This window comes from Cydia fagiglandana, chromosome 21 (assembly GCF_963556715.1).
Source record: "Cydia fagiglandana chromosome 21, ilCydFagi1.1, whole genome shotgun sequence".
Taxonomy (NCBI): Eukaryota; Metazoa; Arthropoda; class Insecta; order Lepidoptera; family Tortricidae; genus Cydia; species Cydia fagiglandana.
In genome coordinates this window covers 4,143,657-4,168,387 of record NC_085952.1, presented here as the reverse complement: position 1 = coordinate 4,168,387, position 24,731 = coordinate 4,143,657, and the positions used below count along the sequence as shown (strand labels likewise).

The 24,731-nt window shown below is 42.3% G+C and overlaps 1 protein-coding gene across 1 annotated transcript; it reads left to right on the top strand.

The window, feature by feature from the left end:
- The first annotated feature begins 1,677 nt into the window (after positions 1-1,677).
- Positions 1,678-7,434, top strand: LOC134675361 (uncharacterized). Its single transcript, XM_063533572.1, has one exon. The coding sequence runs from the start codon at positions 1,678-1,680 to the stop codon at positions 7,432-7,434; it is 5,757 nt and encodes a 1,918-aa protein (XP_063389642.1).
- The last annotated feature ends 17,297 nt before the right edge of the window (positions 7,435-24,731 follow it).

Sequence of the window (24,731 nt, the reverse complement as noted above, 5' to 3'; positions counted from 1 at the left end):
AAAAATAAATTATTGATTATCTCCGAAATTGAGTTAATTAGAATATTGGTGTCTTTGAGAAAGTAATTTGATTTAAGCTCAGGGTGCACCCTTGAAATTAACGGAAATAAAAAAAAACACGGTGTATTATTGTACCTCTATGACGTCCGATGATGAAAAGGGAAAGGTGGGATCAGGTCGTGCAATTCTTTTGCGTTATTCCCACTAGTTAACACCAAGTTCTTACGGGTGGTAACTATTACTGGGAATTTTTTTCCCGCCTGTGGTAAACCACTGGTAACTACTGGGAATTTTTATTCCCACTAGTTACCACTGGTAAAAGGTGGGAATTTTTTTCCCAGTAGTTACCACCAAAATATTGCTAGAATGCAATACTAATAAAAACAGTATAAATGTAGCGTGCTGTAATAAATAATTATGCATCAGTTAGTGATTCAGTGAACTGCTTTAAAAGTGATCAAACATATTAAACCAGTTTTACCGGTATAAGCGTAAACACTAAAGTAGAAGAGTCTCATTCTAGTTAAGAAGAAATTAATTTATTATCCGGATTAAATTTATCTTATTAGCTGTCGTAAATAGCTATTAGGGTCATGCATGTGTTAGATTAGTCTTTACGTTTAGGTTACTATTTTTACTTTTTATATCATGTTTTACTTTGTGCTCACATATTATGTCAAATGAATTGCGTGGAATGTTTTATATCTAGTTATAAGTCTAGGATTCATGCTCCTTTCATACGTGCTTAATATTGTACCTATTTATAAGTCTAGGATTCGTGCTCCTTTCATACGTGCTTATAATTAACGAGATTGACAGAAATAAATAAAACTCACTCTGCATATAATGCCCACTAGTTCAGAGATACAAATCGCCCGGCCATTCCTATATAAACCCGCGCCATTTGTAGCATATTCAGAGAACTCAGAGAGCTTAACTCTATCACTTGCCTGAACACTCTCCAGTAAATAAACTCAGATATATGTGTTTTTATTTCACACAACACATATTCCGGTAAATGGAGGTATAGCGGACTTCGAGACAGCACGACGGCCAGCGCGTTCCAGCGGCGAGTTTCTACGCTTCACCCAACGAACCCCTCATCACGAAAAGTTACAGTCTACACTCCACAGTTTGGTCCTTTTGAAGCCGGATGAAGATAGAAAAACGTACGCGCTGAGTTTCAAGCGACATAGCTTAATTCAGAATCAAGAAAGAAACACGTACGCGCTGAGTTTCAAGCGACATTGCTTAACTCAGACGGCAAAAAAGAAACAAGTACGCGCTGAGTTTTAAGCGACATTGCTTGACTCAGACGGCAAGACTGAATAAAGAACGCGCTGGGCCTAGAGGTTCGCTTCGGCTCAGACCCAACCCCAATACCTTTCCGTACCCATTTACCGGCTTGCCGGTCGGACCGTGCAGCGTGTAGGTCGTCCTCCGCTCACGTGTCCTGGCAACTTTCGTTGCATGTGTCACATGGTTGATACCCACACACTGCTTTCGAACGTTCTAGGCATTGCACTTTGCCATTGCGGGAGATTCAGTGCCACGAGGGATCCACGCTACGCCTAGGGCCTGGCGTTACGCTCGGTAACGGTCAGTCATAGATATAGGCAGGTCAAGTTAGGGACCCCCGCGTGTGTTAAGTGAAGTGAAGTGGTTCCAGCCAGAAAGATGTCCGAAAAGGAAGCAAGGAGCCTACGACCACGCACCAAGGGCCCGCCTGCGCCCGCAGCCAGCATGGACACCCCTACCCCCTCGTCCGGTAAGACTACGTCCGGCGAGACAAATACGTGGAGCAAGGGCACCAGTGGCAACCCGAATACTACCGGTGGAAACGAGTCGGTACACTCGGAAACGTTAGATGCCACGGTAGTAAATCGTAGTAGGTCAGGTACGCTAGTGAATAAAGACGCCGATGCGCCGCCGTCGCCGTCGCGGGCGCCGTCTAATCGCGATTCACATAAAAGTCGCAAATCGGTTAGGGAACGCGATAAACAATTGGCCGTGCTAATGGCCGAGCTCGAGGTTCATAAAGCCCGTCTGGTCGTTGCTAAGACAGAGTCCGAAACTGCAAATTTACGGCTGCAGGTTGCGCAACTGAAGGCGCAGTCTGTCGGCAGCAGTGACGCGACCGTCGAAGAACGTACTAGAAGTTGGGTAGAACGACAAGCGAGGTTACAGCATGAGATCGCACAGGAAAACGTTAAAATCCCGCCGCCGAAACAGACCGCGCCACCGCCGCCGCGGGCAGCCGTCGAACGTACTAGCAAACCAACCCCGCGCACTTTAGAGGTACCGCACGGTACCTACGCGCCAATGTACCATAAACCGCCGGAATTACCTGCATTCGGCGGAGATATCTCCGAATGGATATCATTTAGGGCAGAGTTCGAAGATACGTCGCCCATGTTTAGTGCCGTCAATAACGTCAGTCGGATTAGGCGCGCACTTAAGGGCGAAGCTCGGACGGCCGTAAAATCAATAATGTACACGGTTCAGGATCCGTACGAGATAATGGAAGCGTTGGAACGGCAGTTCGGCGACCCTGAGGAGATTGTTCTTACGGAAATTCATAACGTTAAACGCATGCCGCGTTTATCCGAAGACAATTCGAATATAACCTCATTCGCCGCGCATGTAGCGAATGCCGTCGCCACCATTAGATCCTTGCGTCAAGAGAAATACTTGCACGCGCCTGAGCTCGTGAATAAAATCGTGGATAAATTGAATCTGATAGTGCGCTATGAATGGGCCAAATACAGGCAGTCTAACGTAGAATCACCCGGGTTAGTAGCAATTTCCGAGTTTCTTAACGAAATTAGCACTGCGGCCAAGCGCATAAACCGACTTAAGCCGTCCAACCGATCACGGAATGCAGTGAACGCGGTTTCCTCTGCGCGCGAACCCGAAAGATCGAGCCAAGCTCTCTCTAGGTCTCGCGACCCCGCGTTCTACCGTGATACGTATGATAGTTCGCGAAATGAACGAAATGCGGTTTCCTCTGTGCGCGAGCCCAGACGATCGAGCCACGCTCTCGCTGGCCCCCGCGCCCCCGCGTCCCTTCGCGACTATAGTTCGGAATCGGAATCAGATTACCACGAGTCATACACACGTGATACGGGAAATAGATCGCGTTCTAATAAATCGACCGTAGCTCAAGTAAAGCACCGCGATGGCAATTTAAAGAAAAAGCCAGCGTCCACCGGAGCTAAGCCCAAGCGACAGATATCGTCTGTCTCTTTCTCGCGCGAAGCATGCGCCATATGCAACAACGGCAAAGAACACGAAGTTAAGGAGTGTTCGAAATTTCTAGCCGCGACTGTATCTGAGCGCTGGGACTTGGCAAAGGGAGCTAAATTGTGCTTTAGGTGTCTAGGCGCGAATCACCGTAAATTTTTTGGATGTAAATATGTCGCGTGTGGCATGAATCAGTGCGAAGCCGGGCATAATAGGCTATTACACGGTTTAAGCGCGGCCGGGTCCGCGAACGGTAATAGTGCGCCGGCAGCTCGCAAAGCAGTACTCAATGTTAAACTGCCGCAGACGTATCTCAAAATCATGCCAGTAGAGGTATCGGGACCGTTAGGTACCGTCCAAACCCTCGCGCTACTCGATGAGGGCGCGGCAATGACGTTGATGTTACATGAAACTGCGGATAGAATCGCACCTCGTGTGCGCGGTGAAACATTAGAGATAGAAGGCATAGGCGGTGTAGTACGGGACCCAGATTCGTATGCGTTACGAGTCGCAATACGGGGTTTTTGTAGCCGACATATGGAATTAATGGAGACTTACACGGTTTGCGATATAGGTTTAGGAGCGCAGGGCGTACCGCGAGACTTGGTAGATAAATGCGATCATTTATCTAAAATCGCGGACGAATTAAGTTACCCCCCCGCAGTACCTACTATCGTGATAGGCCAAGATAACTGGCATCTCATCATTAGTCGGCAAATTATAGACGGTCCGCCCAACCTCCCAGTCGCGAGTTTAACCAGGCTAGGATGGGTTTTGCATGGACCAGACCGTACGCGTCGCGCCGCGGTACAATTTGTTGGGCACGCAAGGCCTAATACCGCGGATGACGAGGCCTTACAATTGATGAAACGGCATTTTGATATAGAGTCATTAGGCGTTTCGCAAAAATTACCTCGGGCCGATCCCGACCAACGTGCGCTAGATTTGTTAGAAGCCACCTGCGAAAAGATACCGGGGGAGCAAAGGTATCGCTCGGGCTTACTTTGGCGGTCAGATGACGAGAAACTCCCCGATAACCGAGAGCAAGCATTGAAACGGCTGTACAGTCTAGAACGAAAGCTAGACCGCGATGCGAAACTTAAGGCCGAATATGCGAAGCATATGAACAACTTGCTCGACAAAGGTTACGCGGAGAAAATGGACTCGCGACCGCCCCCCGAGGCACCCCGGGCGTGGTATCTAGCCCACTTCCCAACTTTCCACCCGCAACGCGGGAAAATGCGATTAGTTTGGGACGCGGCCGCCACAGCTTACGGACGTTCGCTCAATAGCGCGCTGTTGGCTGGCCCCGACCTGTTAGAATCACTTTTCGGCGTGCTAGTGCGTTTCCGCGAGGGTAAAATCGCGGTAATAGCGGACGTCAAAGAGATGTTTTTACAGATCGAAATAATTGAGCAAGACCGCGATGCGTTACGTTTCGTTTGGAGGGGAGAGGACCGTACCTCCCAACCGCAAGAATATAGGATGAAGCGGCTAATATTTGGCTCGGCAGCGTCGCCGACAACCGCGCTATACGTCAAAAACGAAAACGCAAAATCGCATAGTAAAGAATTTCCGATCGCAGCGGAAAAAACGATAAAGAATACGTACATGGACGACATGTTGATCGCCCTCGATACGTCTGAAGAGGACGCGAGACGCGTAGTAAACGAAGTTTACGAGCTAAATATGCGCGCGTCATTCGAACTTCGCGGGTTCGCATCGAACCATCCTGCGGTAATTGCTGACGTAGTTAATAGCAATCAGGAAACGTCGCTGTTAGGCGCGAACGAGAGCGAGCGTACCTTAGGTTTGAAATGGAATCACAAACGTGACACCTTAGGTTTTAACGTAAACTTTCGTAATACGCCCGAAGACGTACTTAACGGTCAGAAATTACCTACGAAACGACAGGTAACAAGTAGCGCGATGTCGATATTTGATCCGATCGGTTATGTGAGCCCCATATCCGTCTTAGGTAAGGCGTTAATGCAAGAGATATGGAGGACAGGAATCGATTGGGACTCGCCTATACCCGTCTCACTCGCACCCGCGTGGCGATCGTTCATTGATAACGTACAACAATTACGAGACTTGGAAATTCCGCGACACGTGCCCGCATTTAATAGGGAGGCATATATGCATGTTTTTTGCGACGCGAGCGAAAAAATATATGCCGCGGCCGTGTATTTAGTTAGCATCAACCCCGAGGGGACTAGAACCTCCGCGTTAGTGGCCGCTAAGGCCCGCGTTTCGCCTCTCCGGGTAGTTAGCATTCCGAGAATGGAATTACAGAGCTGCGTACTAGCTACTAGATTAGCGGAAACCATCGTCAAGGAGTCAGATTACGTAATAAAGGAAAGGTTTTTTTGGTCTGACTCTAAAACGGCGCTCACGTGGATACGTGCGGACCCACGTAGGTATAAAACGTTCGTAGCACATAGGTTAGCAGAAATCGAGAACACTACCACCCCCGCCAACTGGCGCTGGGTGCCTAGTGCGGCTAACGTGGCGGACGACGCGACCCGCGGAATACCTGCGCAATTTGGAGTGAACCACCGATGGTTCGTAGGGCCCGATTTTATACGTAAATCTAGTGAGCATTGGCCGATCGAAAAAGTGCCTACGCCCGTTGCCGATACGGGCGAGGAACGCGTCAATAAACTTGTATGTTCGGTAGGCGTTGCGGAGAATAGGTTTGAGTACCTGCCGGAGGTCTGTAGGTTCTCAAAATTCGTGCGATTAGTTCGCGCCACCGCTAGTATTCTAGTTGCCGCCGAGGTTTTCAAAGCCGCATTGTTCGCTAAGAAAACAGATACAGAGATTAACAAGGGGCATGTAGATTTAGCCGAGATGTTGCTAATCCGAAGGAGCCAACATGCTGCATTTCCGGAAGAAATGAGGCTTCTGGAAGCTGGGCGGCCACTCCTGAAGAAATCTCCGCTATACAAAATCGCTGTACAACTTGACAAAAACGGAATCATCGTACTGAACACGAGAATCGATAAAAACACGCACATGCCTGTTTTACATGCGAAAGAAGATTTCGTCAAGTTGTTGATACAGCATTTTCATGCACTCTACAATCACGGCAACCACGCGACCGTCATCAACGAGTTGAAACAAAGGTACTACATTATCGGGCTGCGCGGTAGCATTCGCTACATAACGAATAAATGCCAATGGTGCAGAACCTATAGGGGAATGCCAATCAAAGTTCCCATAGGTGACTTGCCGCCAGAAAGGCTAAAAGCGAATCAGCCGCCGTTTACCGCTGCAGCCGTAGACCTGTTTGGCCCCATGCAGATAACTATAGGCCGCCGCCGCGAGAAAAGGTGGGGTGTACTATACACATGCCTCACGACTCGCGCTGTACATCTGGAGCTTGCCGCCTCACTTTCGGCATCCTCCATGATACTGTCGCTACGCCGAATGATAGCGCGACGCGGCACGCCTACAGTTCTCTATTCAGACAACGCCACCAACTTCTGCGGCGCTGAAAGAGAACTGGCAGAGGCCAAAAACACGCTGCCCGACAGTCTCAAGCCCTTCTTGACTGAGCGAGCCATAAAATGGAAAAAAATTCCACCCGGCAACCCCTCCGCTGGCGGTGCCTGGGAACGGCTCGTAGGCAGCGTTAAAACGGCATTAAAAGTAGTACTGAAAGAAAGAGCACCCCACGAAGAGGTTCTACATACTTTACTGCTAGAATCAGAGCACATAGTCAATTCCAGACCGCTGACACCAGTGAATCCAGATTTAGACATCGAAGCCTTGACGCCGAACCACTTTTTAATCGGTCGATCAAGTGCTATGTCGCCACTGGGTGTCTTCACAGACGCAACTATGTCGCTCTCCTCGTGGAGAACAGCGCAAACGCTAGCCGACCAATTTTGGAGGCGCTGGCAGCGGGAATACCGACCCAGCCTCCTCCCCAGGCCCGGTGCTCATCAAAACGTGAAGAGACTGCATGAAGGTGACATAGTCATTATTGCGGATAGCTCCATGCCACGAGGAACGTGGCCCAGAGGCGTAATCGCCCAGCTATTTCCTGGCCCAGATGGTCATGTGAGAGTGGCCATTGTTCGCACACGCGCAGGTGACGTCCGCCGCCCAGTTTCCAGACTCATCCTCATTTACTCCGCGCATGAAGACGGTGTTAACACACGTGGGGGAGACTGTCGTAAATAGCTATTAGGGTCATGCATGTGTTAGATTAGTCTTTACGTTTAGGTTACTATTTTTACTTTTTATATCATGTTTTACTTTGTGCTCACATATTATGTCAAATGAATTGCGTGGAATGTTTTATATCTAGTTATAAGTCTAGGATTCATGCTCCTTTCATACGTGCTTAATATTGTACCTATTTATAAGTCTAGGATTCGTGCTCCTTTCATACGTGCTTATAATTAACGAGATTGACAGAAATAAATAAAACTCACTCTGCATATAATGCCCACTAGTTCAGAGATACAAATCGCCCGGCCATTCCTATATAAACCCGCGCCATTTGTAGCATATTCAGAGAACTCAGAGAGCTTAACTCTATCACTTGCCTGAACACTCTCCAGTAAATAAACTCAGATATATGTGTTTTTATTTCACACAACACATATTCCGGTAAATGGAGGTATAGCGGACTTCGAGACAGCACGACGGCCAGCGCGTTCCAGCGGCGAGTTTCTACGCTTCACCCAACGAACCCCTCATCACGAAAAGTTACAGTCTACACTCCACATTAGCTGTAAATTGAATTACATATTTATACAAACGTACAATTCTCAAAACTCAATTTAAGGTTGTTTTATGCGATTTTAATTACTTACACGGTCTTCCAATAAACATATTTTCCAAAAGAATAAAAGTTAAATAAAAAAAAAAGAAGTGTACCCTCTGACTACTGATGCCCCACTGGTAGAGTGTTATTACCATCCCGCTAGCCTGGGTGTTTAAGCAATCGAGCCAACCAGCGTAACATGACCTAGCGATGCCCATGCCCTTTTATTTAGCCTGACTACAAATTATGAATACCTACATATTCCAGCTCTACGTGGTGTTATAATACTTATAATAGAACGAAATGAAGTAGCTCTAAATAATAAAACGAAATCAGTTCTGTCCGTTTTTGACTGATTGGTTTGTTCGTTTGTATAAATATGTAATTCAATTTACAGTTAATAGGATACATTTTATTCGGATAATAAGTTAATTTCTAGTTAACTAGAATGAGACTCTTCTATTTTAGTTTTTACACTTATACCGGTAAAACTGTTTTAATATTTTTGATCACTTTTAAAGCAGTTTACTGAATCACTAACCGACACATAATTATTTATTTCAGCACGCTACATTTATACTAAACTATTTATACTGTTTTTATTAGTATTGAATTCTAACAGTATTTTGGTGGTAACTACTGGGAATAAAAATTCCCAGTAGTTACCACCAAGTCGAGTTGGTGGTAACTAGTGGGATTTTTTTTTACCAGTGGTAAAAGGTGGGAAAAAATGCCCAGTAGTTACCACTGGTAAGAACTTGGTGGTAACTAGTGGGAATAACACATTCTTTTGCGCACTCCCTAGAATATATCCGATAGAACACCCATAGACATGTAACTCGTCGGCGATGATATGATCGAGGCTTTGTAACTTTGATTTGACAGCCATCGCCAAAAAGTATATGAGCCCGGCGCTCTATCGAGTCCAGGGCTGCCAGCTGATAGTCGGACCAAAAAAAGTCTGCAGCAGATTTGATAGCCAGTGGCAGCAGTATTCCATGCACGAGCGGACCTATGTTTAGTGCCGCCTCACCTTAAATAGGACATCAGGTTTTGGTAGCAGGCCTGGACTCAATTGTCGACCCGAAATTTTGGTTGGATTATTATTGTTCTAATACAAAGGCAACATTGGGGGACAATTGTTACTCGCGTCCGCAGGAATAACCTACCACAACCCTGCACGTGTCCCCTGGGTGGTGCTAAATGAGTAACGCCTTCCAAAGGCAACCCAGCAATCAGAGAGATACAGTATGGCGATCACGAATGTCAACGATTCTACAGATACAAGCTCACTCAAAAAGTGTACTCCTAGGAGTCTTAGAACAAGGGATGTCGGCCCCTCGGTACGCATCCTGCAACTGAACATAGAAGGAATAAGTTTAGCTAAGAGTGACTATCTGACGAAGGTATTAAGGGACTATAGAGTTGATATTGTTAATGTTCAGGAAACTCACACGAGGGATGAAGCGGACTTTGAGAAGAGGGTAAGACTACCGGGCTACACTCTAGTTAAAGCCATCCACCATCCTAAACACGGCATAGCCACTCTTGCCAGGTCAGACATCTCAAACATTCGTGTGGCCACCTTCAGCGCCAAAGATTCTTTATATTACATCGTCGTGCAAGTTGAGGACATCTCTGTGACCAATGTCTACAAGCCCCCAAGTATCCCATGGCCTTCCGAACTGCTCCCTGTCCAGCCGCACCCGAGTGTGTACGTCGGGGATTACAATAGTCACCATACGAACTGGAGATACTCAGAGGTGGACGCAAACGGTGAGCTGCTTGCTCAATGGGTGGATATGAACAACTTACACTTGGTATTCGATGCTAAAGACAAGGGAACCTTCCATTCTGCCAGATGGAGAAAGGACTATAACCCTGACCTGGTATTTGTATCCAAAGACCCCTTGGATCATCCACTTCCTTGTAGCCGTTCGGTACTGTCCAATTTTCCGAACAGTCAACACAGACCCGTATTTTTGGAAATTGGCCTTAAAATTCCCCTTCATAATTCTATGCCCCTACCGCGATGGAACTTTGCCCGAGCGGACTGGGTGAGCTACGAGGAGCAGTTGGATCTAAATGTGTCTTCAGCTAACTTGGACCCTGTAGCCTCCAACTATGGAAACTTTTGTAAGCTGATAATCAAGGCTGCAAAGGCATCTATACCAAGGGGTTACAGAAAGGAGTACATACCTGGATGGAGTCTGAAAAGCGAGGATCTATATAAACAATACCAAGAAACGGGAAACCCTCATACTGGCGCCGAACTCCTCGCTTCCCTCGACGAGAGCCGAAGAGCAAAGTGGGAAACCGCAGTTGGGCAAATGGACTTCAAACGGTCCAGTAGAAAAGCTTGGAGGACCATCAACAGCCTAACTGGAAAAAACAGCCAAAACAGAGATTGCCCAAGCGTTAACCCAGATGCCATAGCCATTAGACTGGTTGAACTAACTAGAGCCAAAAGTGACAAAACCTTCACAAAGAAAATTAAAAAAGAACTGACAGCTCTCAAGGAAAACTCCCCAAGAAACCACGAGCTTGCCAGACCATTCAGTGTGGAGGAAGTTGTCACCGCTATTAAACAGCTCAAAAACAATAAAGCCGCTGGCCCGGATAACATCTTTAATGAGTTCATCAAGCATATGGGGCCCATCGCAGTCAGCTGGCTAACAACCTTGTTCTCTAACATCCTGTCAAACAATAACTTACCGAAAGAGTTTAAGTTAGCAAAAGTAATAGCTGTGCCCAAACCAGGAAAGCCTGAAAACCTTGTCGAAAGCTTTAGGCCTATTGCTCTCCTCAGCTGTTCTCACAAGCTGCTAGAACGTCTCCTTCTAGGCCGCATTGAACCTTATATAGAAGCGGTCACACCGCCCGAGCAAGCCGGTTTCAGGAAGGGCAGGAACTGTGTCGATCAGGTGTTAGCTCTCACTAACTTTGTAGAAGCCGGATTTCAAAAACGCCTTAAATCGACCGCGGTTTTTATCGACCTCACAGCGGCCTACGACACAGTCTGGAGGCACGGCCTGGTTTATAAGTTAATGTCAGCAATCCCAAGCAGAGAATTAGTAGACCTCATCTCCAACATGCTGTCTGAAAGGACCTTCGAAGTTTTCTTGGGAAACAAGAAGAGCAGGAAACGCAAGTTGAACAATGGCCTTCCTCAAGGTTCGGTGTTAGCGCCAATGTTGTTCAACTTGTATATCTCAGATCTTCCGCATACAGAAGCTACAAAGTTTATATATGCCGATGACATCGCACTTATCTCACAGAGCAAAGATTTTGAATCTGGTGCCCAAACACTGTCATCGGACTTAGAAGCTCTGACAGCATACTTTAGCGCGTGGCGACTTATACCCAGCCAAAGTAAGACTGAAGCCTCCTGTTTTCATCTATACAACCAGATGGCCAGCTATCATCCAACTGTTTACCTGAATAAAGAAGCACTCAAGTACAATCCCTGCCCAACTTATCTCGGTGTTACGCTGGATAGGTCCCTTACCTATAAGCAACATCTAACCAAGCTCTCGCAAAAGGTAGCAACGAGAAATAATCTCCTCCATAAACTCTGTGGCACCAGCTGGGGAGCTTCGGCGGATTGCTTACGCACTTCGGGTATCGCGCTTGTGTACTCTGCGGCCGAGTACTGCGCACCTGTATGGCTAGGTAGTGCACATATCAACAAAGTGGACGTCAAGCTGAACGAGACCATGCGATGCATCTCTGGTACTATTAAATCTACTCCGGCCCACTGGCTGCCAGTACTAAGTCACGTAGCGCCGCCTCATCTCCGTCGCGCTCATGCTTTGAAGAGAGAAGAGGAGAAGATTTTGAAAAACCCAACGCTACCAGTGCATCAAGAGTTCTGCCACCCTCCTCCACAACGGTTGGTCTCTCGAAACCCACCCTGTGCTATGGCGCCAGGCCTAAGCAATTTCAACATCTCGGATAGGTGGAAGGCTGACTGGTCTACTGCTACGGCTGGAAAAGACACACCCTATCTTTCAGACCCGACGATAAAACCAAAAGGGTTTCACCTACCTCGTAAGATCTGGTGCCGTCTAAATAGGTTGAGAACAGGTCACGGCCGCTGTAATTATTTCCAACATAAGTGGGGCTGGAAGGAATCTCCCCTCTGCGAGTGTGGCGAAGAAGAACAAACCACTGAGCACATATTACGGCGCTGCCCTCTTCACTCCTATCCTGGCCCAGCTGAGGATCTGGATGCCCTGACACCCGACGTAGTTGCCTGGCTTAACAACCTCAAAGCTGTTCTCTGATTGCCTAATCATGCATGCCATACGATTAAATAATAATACAAAGGCCGCAATGAGACTACCATAAAAAATTTGTTTTGTACCAAGTTTTGTTTCTTTTTAAAAATAAAGGAATGTCTCCTTTAAGTAAAATGAGCCAGCTTAAGGATTTAAGGTAGTTTCCCTCCAGGGCCCGACTTATCTTTCCATCCTGTATATGGCATCCTATTTGAAAGCAATCCTACAATTATGGTCATACACGCCAAATTTGTCAAAATTGTTGTTATTACACCATCATCTGTAAATATGTAGTTAGTTAATAAGTTTGTGCGTGTATCCTACTAACATTTGTTGTAAGATTTAAATTAAAATGACGAAATTGATCATTTGTTGGCCTTAAATAAATTAAATTATTAATCACAGGGTAATTAAATAACAACAATCTTAACAAATATAGCGTGTATGATCATGATTGTAGGATTGCTTTCAAATAGGATCAATAAACATTCTTTGAATAGGTAGGTATATCTTCCTTTGACGTGGCTGCTATAGTCTTCAGGATTTCATTTGCCGTGTGATCATCGCTTTCTGGTTGCAACTTGGTGCCATCGAGGAATGTCCATAGTATATATATGAAAGAAAAAAATATTTATCACAATACCTTCTACTACTACAGGGCGGCACCTTTAACCTTATTTTGGCAGTGATCTATCTTCTATCTTATATCTATATATATAAATGCAAGTGTCCTGACTGACTGGCTGACTGACTGACTGACTGACTGATTCATCAACGCAGAGCCGAAACTACAAAAGCCAGAAAGTTGAAATTTGCACACCAGATTGCATTTATAAAGTGTACAAGAAGATAAGAAGCGATTTTGAGAAATTCAACCCCTAAGGGGGTTAAAAAGGGGATGAATGTTTGTATCGGGTTAAAGTTTTCTTTTAAGCTAGGAATTTGAAACTTCGTAAAAAGATATATTATTAAAATACAAGAAAACTGATTTCAGCGTTTTTGAAAATTCATCCCCTAAGGTGGTGAAAAAGGGGTTGAAAGTTTGTATGGATATCAAAAAAATTTTCAAGTGGTGGACTTGAATCTTTGTATTTAGGGATATTATTAGAAGACAGGAAAAGTAATTTCAGCGTTTTGTAAAATTCATCCCCTAATAGGGTTAAAAAGGGGTTGAACATTTTAATCCATTACAAATGCTTTAAAACTTCGTAGAAAGGCATAATAGCCGATTACAAAAAAAAGTGATTGCAACGTTTTTGGAAATTCAACCCCTAAGGGGGTTAAAAAGGGGATGAAAGTTCGTCTTCGGGTGCAAATTTTATTTTATGTTAGGAACTTGAGACTTTGTAAAAAAGTATCAAATTCAAATACAAGAAAACTAATTTCAGCGTTTTAGAAAATTCATCCCCCAAGGTGGTGAAAAAGGGGTTGAAAGTTTGTATGATAACAAAAAAATTTTCGAGCGCGGGACTTGAATCTTTGTATTTGGGGATATTATTAGAAGACAATAAAAGTAATTTCAGCGTTTTGTAAAATTCATCCCCTAACAGGGTTAAAAAGGGATGAAAGTTTGTATGGGGTTAAAGTTTTCTTTTGAGCTACGAATTTGAAACTTCGATAAAAGATATATTATTAAAATACAAGATAACTAATTTCAGCGTTTTTGAAAATTCAACCCCTAAGGTGGTGAAATAGGGGTTGAAAGTTTGTATGGATATCAAACATTTTTTCGAGTGTGGGACTTGAACCTTTGTATTTAGGGATATTATTAGAAGACAAGAAAAATAATTTCAGCGTTTTGTAAAATTCATCCCCTAACAGGGTTAAAAAGGGGTTGAAATTTTGAATCCATTACAAATGGTTTTGAAACTTCTTAGAAAGGCATAATAGCCGATTAAAAAAAAAGTAATTGCAACGTTTTTGGAAATTCAATCCCTAAGGAGACTAAAAAGGGGATGAAAATACGTCTTGGGGTGTAAATTTAATTTTAAGCTAGGAACTTTAACTTTTTGGAAAAAAAGGTAATAAATTAAAAAACATGAAAACTAATTCAAGCATTTTTGAAAATCATCCCCCATTGTGGTGGGAAAGGGGTTGAAAGTTTGTATGGAGATCAGATATTTTGTGAATGCGGAATGCGGAACTTGAATCTTTGTATAAGGGCATAGGTACCTATAATGAGAATACAAGAAAAGTAATTTCAGCAACCAACATCAAAATCCACTTGACTTAAAACTTCATACAACTTGCTAAAAAAGAAAAGTACTTAATTTCAACATTGCTTGGATATGAAAATTATAGGTACTAAAGATGTAAAATGTTGAAGATAAGATTCCACGCGGACGAAGTCGCGGGCAACAGCTAGTAATAATATATCCTTACTTAATATAAAATAGGTTAGGTGTCTACATAATTGTGTATCAATAATATTTTCAGTGGCTCATCTCTGTTATATATATACTAGCTTTTCCCCGCGACTTCTTCAGCGTGGAATTTTTAATTTAGGTAGGTAGCTATTATTTTATTCAATCAGTTAAAGGATGATTTCTTAAATGAAAACTACCCTTTGTCATTCCCCGGGACTCAAACTATCTCTATGTACCCAACTAAATCGTGCACCAGCGCCGCTGCTACACCGCGCGGGCGGGGCAGTTCCTATTGACAAAGTTTGTTGTCCAGTTTGTGTTAAGTCCCCATACAAAGTTCCACCACTTTAAGGGATGATTTCTGGAATAAAAACTTTCCTATGTCCTTCCTCGGGACTCAGACAATCTCTATACCATACCTATTTCAAATAAATCGGTTCAGTGGCTTAAGCGTGAAGAGGTAACAGACAAGACAGACAAACAGACAGCCACACTTTCGCCTTTATAATATTAAGTATGGATATGCACTAGTCCAAGCACCAAGGGCGTGTAAGCGATAAGATAGAGATTCCGTGTCGGTAAAAGACAATAGATAGGTACCTATATTAATAGTTGATCGCTGGCTGTTCACATTGCCGGCGAGGACTCTCTTTGCACTCTTTACTCGCAGCGATAAAAGCTGTCAACGATAAAGTCGCTTAGCGGTAGGTACTCGCTAAGCGATGTTCGCTTGGCGGTCGGAGAGACCATGCAACTAGAAAAAATAGTCGTATTGTTTTACCACATCTATATCGATATTACTAACGAACCTCTGTAACTCAAAAAAAAGAAACTGTATTTTACGTTTCTATGTATAATCACCTACCTAACACGAATTTTAATGTGTTTTTAATACTAACAAAAACCTACAAGAACCTCTCTAAGTCGATGCACTCTATAAGATAAAACCTCGTTAACACGAAGTTTTGGCGTTTCCCTTGAGATCCGTGCTATCGAGGTTCCACTGTACTTCTATTCTGTGACTAAGGTTACAATACTTAATTCACGAAGGCTGATATTTGCTTGTAGACCTTCATCATCATCATCATTATCTCAGCCATAAGACGTCCACTGCTGAACATAGGCCTCCCCCTTGGACCTCCACTCGTACCGGTTGGAAGCGATCCGCATCCAGCGTCTTCCGGCGGCCTTAACAAGGTCGTCCGTCCATCTTGTGGGTGGATGTCCTACGCTGCGTTTGCTAGGCCGTGGTCTCCACTCGAGCACTTTTCGACCCCATCGGCCATCTTCTCTGCGCGCAATGTGGCCTGCCTATTGCCACTTCAGCTTGCTAATCCGGTGGGCTATGTCGGTGACTTTAGTTCGTCTACGGATCTCCTCATTTCTGATTCGATCACGCAGAGAAACTCCGAGCATAGCCCTCTCCATAGCTCGTTGAGCGACTTTGAATTTTGAGATAGTGAAAGACCACGTTTCGGAGCCGTAAGTCATCACTGGTAACACACATTGATTAAAGACTTTCGTCTTGAGGCACTGAGGTATGTCGGACGAAAAGACATTACGTAGTTTCCCGAACGCTGCCCAACCGAGTTGGATTCGGCGGTTGACCTCCTTCTCGAAGCTTGTAGACCTTATTAACCTTAAATACGGTGTTTAAAACGTCAAACTCGCATTCAAAAACTCGCTTCGGTCGCAGCCGGACGCCCCAACTCGTTTCCAGTTTTCTAGCTCTAATCGCTTCTCGCTCATCGTTCTTGGTGAAACCAATGCCAGTACATTGAACCTAAAAAATAATATATTATATTTACATTTATAACACGAGGTACGATAAATATACCAATTATTTTACACTACTGAAAACTGCAACTAAAACGTTCGATATGTTTCGGAAATGTTTGGGCACAGTCATTTGTAAGGTCAAACATGCCTCCCATCACCCATCTAATTAAATAAAATGTTCAGGCTTCTGTGTATATTCGAAAAACGGTTTTTCTTGAATAACTCGGGCATTTTTGATTTTACAGTAAAACCGTGAGGACAAAAATTGTAGGAAATTTGATTATCTACTGCGATCATATATAACTAAGGATACCGCCTTTAGGAACATTACCGTTCAAATTCTCGGGCCAAATTAGCACACATACACAATTACGCCTACATTCAAATAAGACGACGCGTTTACAGAGCCTGTAATCAAAGCTGGTAAACGAAATAATAGTCATCATTATTACACTAATGGTACATAGCTAAGTGTAGATGAAATGCATATAATGTCAATAACTACCAATCAGCGACATTAATCCGCTAATAACCTTCTTGCTGTACGTACTGGCCGCTGAGAGTTCGCGGTTCATATTTGATTAGAATATGACTTGGACAGGGATAGGTTTATGCCATACAGTTGAAGAACCAGTCAAATAATTCACGTATAATAATTTAATGCAGATTAAAAGATAACTAGTTAAAATGTTGTTATGACATGACAGACTAACTCAACATAAGTAAATATATCATTGTTGTATAAATGTATTCCGCTATAATAAGTATTTTGTATATTTTATTATCAATCTGCATGGCAGTGCGAAGTCACGTTCAGGTATAGTCTGTCCGTTTTTCTAAGATCAAGTACGCCATAGTAAATGTATGGCGAACTTGATCTTAGAAATAGGACTGGCTATACAGTCTGCAAAATTTACATGGGTACACGAATCGGGTCAAAAATATTTGAACAGGCGGAGTCACAATAAATCCCCACTTTCAGTTCAGAATATTTTATATGTATATAGCCGGTCAAGCAAGTTTGTCCGTAGAAAAAGGTGCAAAATTAAAATTTTGTATAGGACCACAGCCGTTCGCGCGCTTACATTTTCTAAATTTGCCGCTCTTATAATATTTTAAACTTTCGCGTTCACATTATAGACGGGTCTAACGCGAATTATATTCAATTACCTTTATTTACCGACGTTTCGACACAGGTTTCACTGGTCGTGGTCGCGGCTGACTGATTGTCCCAGCAAAATGTCAAAACAGAGATTTGTGCATCTACCCGACGAAAAGTGTATGGAAAAGTTTGAATAAAGGTAATTGAATATAATTCGCGTTAGACCCGTCTATAATGTGAGTTAATAACTAGGTAGTTTTTTATAGCTCCATCTCATGAAATAAAAAAGGAAAATACAAATCTGTAAGAAGGAATTTATTACTACATTTATAATTATATAGAAAATACCTAAACCAAACACAAGTTAATAAAATAGTCTACTTCATTTAGCATAACACCATCCCTATTATCTTCGCAATTTAAAAAGTCGTATGTTGTTATGAAAGTCGTATGCAGTTGTTACGTTTTAGCTTAGCACGGTAGTATTGAAAACAAATCGTCATGTTTTTTCCAAATTCTACTGAAGTTATCTGTTTACTACAAGTGAAAAGTGATTCCACTGTCCTTGGTACAGTCAGCATCAGATATACCTGAGCGGGTAAGGTGTCCAAGAAAACATATACACTTCAATCGTCACAAAAATAAGGACATCTAAGTTGTCATTTTAGCATAGGCTTTCAGTTCGTCACATATATCTTAACTTCTGAGTTTTTCTTTAACACATACACCCTTATTTAATCACAATTACAATAACGGTTAGAAATTCAGTCGTAACTAAGCACTCAAATTCAAGCTGCTGTCATTAATACCTACACGCACTGCCAATCACGTATGTCAGCAGCCAGGGTGCCACCAGTTGCTAAGCAGTTGTTATTTCAATGGTAACTAAGCATCAACATTTTATCTATTTAACTTTTTAAAAAATACTGTAGCAGCTACGAATTGACACCTCCTTTCTTAAAGAAGTATTTTATCGTCAAGTGTCAAACTTAGACAATAAATAACGTTTAACGTTTTACGAGAATGATAGGTTTTTTATTTTAACTGTCATAGGCGGCCGTTCTTCCAAATCGTAGAGCATATTATATGTTAATATATTCATTTAGCCCGCTTATTGTACTAAAATATACTATATAGTACTAAAATACGATACTCCGAATCGATCAAAGAACGAAGGAGAAAATAATAGAATTGAAACTTAACACGTTCTCTGTCCCAAATTCCCAATCTGACATGTAAACCTTATGGCTTTGTAATAGAGGCTAGCGGTTGAACCATCACTGCCATGCATATACCCCTACGTAATATGCTAACTGTTGACCATTGGAATGACGAATTTTGTTTTTACAACTTAGCAGAGAGTATAGAGTATACGGAGTTATATACAGTATGTATCAGAACGAAAGGCCAAGAAAGAGACCCATTAATGTTTAGGTCATACTGAGCAACTTTTACTATGGGACTAACCCCGGAAAAAAATTACTCTCCCATAGAAAATTTCAACATCAGACCAGCAAAATGTATGAAACTTCCAAGTATTTTTCCGCGTTTTCTGGGTTGGTCCCATAGTAAAAGTTGTTCAGTATGACCTAAACATCAATGGGTCTCTTTCTTGGCCTTTCGTTCAAACTAACGTTCGTACTAACAATAAGTTCAAAGATATACAGTATGTATCAACATACTGCATATCTTTGAACTTATTGTTAGTATAACCAGTATAACCTAGCAGTAAACATCAAATGGCATTCCGCACAGGAGTAATCTAAGGAACGCTTACTGCGGGTTCAAACCTACAACGTCCTGTTAGAAAGTCGTACATACTCTACATGTGACATATCTTCAAAAAACATATAAACGTATGCGAAATTAATATAAAACCACAAATTAAGTAATAATAGAAATGAAACCCAAAAAAAAGCTGTAATCTCTAAGTGCATCCGACTGAGATTTGAACCCGCGGTCTCTGCTTTGAAAAGCAAACGCCTTAGTAACAAGACCACAACGTGCCTTGACAATAGGTTCTAAATTCGGCTTCAGTTAGCTTTCGCTATGTGTCACTCATTCGTTTTGATGATTCTATTAAATAAAAGAAATAGTTTGCAGTAAGCTGACTGACAGGCCTCTGTCAATGGTTGAAGGGCAAAACGTGAGATAGATGTATGTGATGACAGGACTGTACTGCTTTCGATGATTGTCAAAACGCTTTACCTGAAATTAGCATAGCTATTATTCATTCAATATACGACCATACATGTATGCTTTAAACGTCTATTTTTCCATATTGTTCAGATATATTTGACACGTTGACCGCTTAGATACCAATGGTTTTTTTGACAGCTAAGGTATCGATGATTTGTTGTAAGTGTAGAAATTAATGAATAGCGACTGTTAAGATATTTGTGACATGTTGAGCGCTCACAAGTAAATGCTACCATGACAGTCAACAACTTTTTGACAGTTTAAACGTTTACCTCTCTTTTAGCACCTGGAGTGTATAGCGACTTCTGCTGCTGACTGTATGAACTAAAATAACTTCTGCACCACTTCACGACACATGAATATATTTTTAATTACAAAAAAACGTTGTTTTTATAAATCAATTTAGCCATTTGTCACTGACTGTCATCTCGGTCGTACTGAGATTGCCAATCGAGCAGTTTGTAAGTACCGCCTATCGCGGGGTAGTTTGCGTTGGGTCATAATTGAGCGGACAGAATACTTCCATGTATAGCATTTCGCTGATTATCTACAAGTTTGGTCCTCAAAATTTTTCTTCTAGGATCGATATTTTGGAAATTAAATTTGAAAAAAGCGACAAATTCCTAAACCTACGTATAATGAACACCAACTACGCCGGTATCGTCTTGGGTTGTCCCATTCGTTTTTCGTCAAGTTCTTAAATTAGTCCTCTTCTGCTTTCGTCACCCATTCTACATTCGTCACAATCGTCGGTGGCTTTCAATGTAGAATGCGTGACGAAAGCAGAATAGGACTAATTTAAGAACTTGGCGAAAAACGAATAGGACGACCCAAGACGATACCACTACGCCATATTGGTTAGTACCAACCCCGCGACCCGCCCCGGCTTCGCACGGGTTACACAAAACCTTAACAGATTATACACCTAAATCTTCCTCAAGAATCACTCTGTTGATAGATGACAACCGCATGAAAATCCGATCTGTAGTTTTTGGGTCTATCGCGAACATACATACACAAACAGCGCGGCGGGGGACTTGGTTTTATAAGTTGGAGTGATTCTATACTCGCTGTAGTCAAGGCTTTGCCCGTGTGGAATTTGGTCAGTTCTCTTCCTCCCTCTCTTCCGCCCGGGAGGGTATAAATAATAAATAATTAAAAGCCTAAGCCGAAACACCTATTAAATACTTGTCATGGAGAAGTTACTTTCTGGTCTTCATGAAAAAGTTCCATTCACCAAATAGCACTGTTTAAATGCAAATGTAAAAATATACTATAACTACCTATATATAAAAGATTTGAAAAGTTTCGTCTATTCTTTCTGGAACCCATCACCAGAAATAGGTCTCGACTAAAATGATGCTTAAAAATAACTTGCAGATTAAACATAACGAAGAAGGCATATTGCCAAACGCGAAATACGCGTCGTTAGGGTGTTCCAGCTGGTCTTCATCAGCAGTTCCACTTCATTAAATATCACTCATTTTATTTAATCTGAATGCTTGATCATCATATGATTCAACAACAAATTTAAATGTATTATGTCTGTAAGATTAGACGAGTTAGGAATAAATTCTTACGGAATGATCATTCACAGAGATAGGTAGAAAGATGGACAGACGGACGGATGCACAGACGGATAGACGGACAGACGGACGGACGGACGGACGGACGGACGGACGGACAGACGGACAATAAAGTGATCCTAAAAGTGTCCTGTTTTTTCCTTATGAAGTACGGAAACCTAAAGAATTACTTTCTGCTTATCATAGCGTTCTTTCTTTAGACATACGAGTACTTTATAGTAAGTAATAATCGTATTAACTTTATTCCTCTTCAACTCGATACCTACACCCGTTCCCGAGATAAAGGGCCTTGACTTGACAGACAGACAGACGGACGGACGGATAGACAGACATACGGACAGACGGATAGACGGACGGATAACGAATTGATCCTTAAAGGGTCCCGATTTTTCCTTTTGAGGTACGAGACCTAAAAAAATAACTTGTACTTATCATAGCGCTCTTTGTTTGGACATATCGTATAGTAATACTCGTATTTACTTTACACCTCTTATTACATATTTCGGTCCCTTTTACATATTACTTACATAGGTTAAAGAAAAACTATTAAGGTAAGTATGTATACCTATATATATACTAATATTATTTCTAGTACCAAAAAATCTACTTACTAACATACCTACACGTAATTTAAAAAAAACCGGCCAAGTGCGAGTCGGACTCGCGTTTCTAGGGTTCCGTACATAAGTCCGACTCACGCTTGACTGCACATTTGTAATAGGTTTTCCTGTCATCTACGAGTGAAGAACTATTTTGTGTATTTTTTGTATTTCAAAATTTTAGACTTAGTAGTTTCGGAGATAAGTAACTATTAGGCTATTTTCTTAAATAACTTCGAAATAATGTATTTTAAAATTATAAAAAAAAAATAATTTGGCCAAGTCCGAGATAGCTCGAGGCATTTAGTGTTCCGTACGGCTACCATCAGTTTGGCATTGACATAAACGATATCGTGAACGTAATTTACTTCCTATAGGTATATCTCTTTCGGACTAATATGTCAGTACGAGCGAGATTCATAGAAAGTAAATTACGTTCACGCCCACGGTAGCGTTTATGTCAATGCCAAACTGATGGTAGCCGTACCGCTCGCATCGTTACATTTTACAGAGGTTGTTTGCCTGTTTTTAGGATACCGTATTCAACTACATACACAGAACTATAGTACAAAGTGTCTAAGTGCGAAGGCCGAAGACCGAGCTTTAGCAAAATGTCATCGCTTTAGCACAGAGCAATAGTACAAGTGTCTAAATGTGAAGGCCAAAGGCCGACCTCCGCGTAGCCCGAAGGCCCGAAGCGTCCAGGATGTCAGTGCTTTAACACAGAACAATAGTACAAGTGTCTAAATGCGAAAGCCGAAGGCCGAGCTCCGCGTAGGGCCGAAGGCCCGAAGCGTACAGGCTGTCAGTTCTGTGTTTAACCACTGACATCTTGCAGGCTTCGGGCCTTCGGCCCTACGCGGAGCTCAGCCTCCGGCCTTCGCATTTAGACACTTGTATTAATTACCTGTGTTTAGAACTGACCTCCTGGATGCTTCGGGCTTTCGGCCCAATGCGACTTCAGCGTTTGGATCTTGCGACTTAGACACTTGTACTTAAAAATACTTGGAAAAGTTACGGGAGGCGCGCGTCTGTCGGACGCTTCGGATCTTCGAATCGCTTCTTCGGCCTTTGCATTTAGTTAGATTCTTGTACTATTGCTTTGTGTTTGAATACCGAAGTCGAGCATCTCGCAAATGCTTGATGTATTATAATAATTTAGAGTAAGGCCAAGCACGCACCACGATTTTTTGTCCTGCGATAATTTTGTCGCAGAAATGCAACGTATGTGTTTATATGTAAGTGCGCGCATATGCGACAAAAAAATCGCTGCGATTTTAAAATTGTGATTTGTCACATTTTTCCGCGATTGTTCGCGACGCGATTGTCGCAAAGTGAATTGCAGCACGCGGAGTTGTATGGCCCCGCGCGCACTATGATAATAAAATCGCAAACCGGCCGGACCTCAGTCGGCATTTCGCTCTCCAAACCCCAACATCTCGGCACCTGCATCTCCAATGGAGTCTCAAAATGAGACGCTAGATGTTGACCATTTAATTATGGAAATAGACGGGGATCACCTGTGTGTTATAAATGCTCAAAGTCATACAGCAATCGCATATTAAAGACACGTTTCATGACAAGCAACTGCCGGCCTAGCCAAGGTTACAATCGCTATCGCTTCGACAACGAAAAGCATTATGTCTCTCTATCACTCTTCCATATTAGCGCGACAGTGACAGTTGCGTTTCGATCGCTACGGAGCGTAAGCGATTGGCATCTTGGCTACGCGGCCTGGTACGAAATCCATGTTGAGAATGAACAAATTAATCGTCGACTTTTTCATCGCAGTGCGCGCAGTGAATTTTCTGCGATATATTACAGCGCGATTCTAAAATCGTGTCGCAAAAATTAATATCGTGGTGCGCGCTTGGCCTATAATACCTTAAATGTATACTCCTTCAATTTGAATTTAGAACTCATTATTATTTTTTATTTCATTTTGTTTATAGTTCTATGCCATATATATATAGACTTTAATATTATTTAGAACTGCTAAAAAACAAGATCGGCTTACTTTAAATATTTCGTCAATTTTACCTTTGTTTCTAAAAACTGTGATATTTAACTGTCATATTCATATACTATTAATGTCTTCCAAAATTATTTTCTCGTAACAGGACTGAGGGGCTACCGCGAAAACCGAAATTCGCAATTTGCGGGGATCTTTCTCTTTTACTCCAATTAAGGCGTAATTAGAGTGACAGAGAAAAATGCTCGCAATTTGCGAACTTCTATTTTCGCGGTTATAGCCCTGAATCTTGTTGCTCACCGATCCGTTCAAAAATATACATAAGTACTGAATATAATTAATAGATATTATAATTATACAATTAATACAGAAATGTAATGGTACTTAATGAAAAGGAATATTGTGTATATTGTTTCGACGAATCAGATACTCTCAATAAAATCTATAACATGAGGCCAAAGCTGTTCATAAATATTAAAAGACTTTATTATCTCTATACGCCTTACTAACTCTATGTGTCCTATTGTGGAAAAAAAAACACAACGACAGTCAAGAACGGAATTCTTAATTTGAATTTGTCAGATTTTTGAGTCCATTGGTTGGAAAGCCCGTTCGAAATTGAAACTTATTTGCAATATAATAAGGTCGTATTTTGTACATCTCTCTCATACTTATAGTATGCTATTGAGATAAAATTAAATATCCCATAAAGATAAGCAAGCAGAATTAAACTTTGTGTCAAAGACATAAGTCATAAATTTCAATGCCAAAGTTTTAACTAAGGATGTTTCTCGCCTAATATGAATTGACCAGTGTAAGCATCAG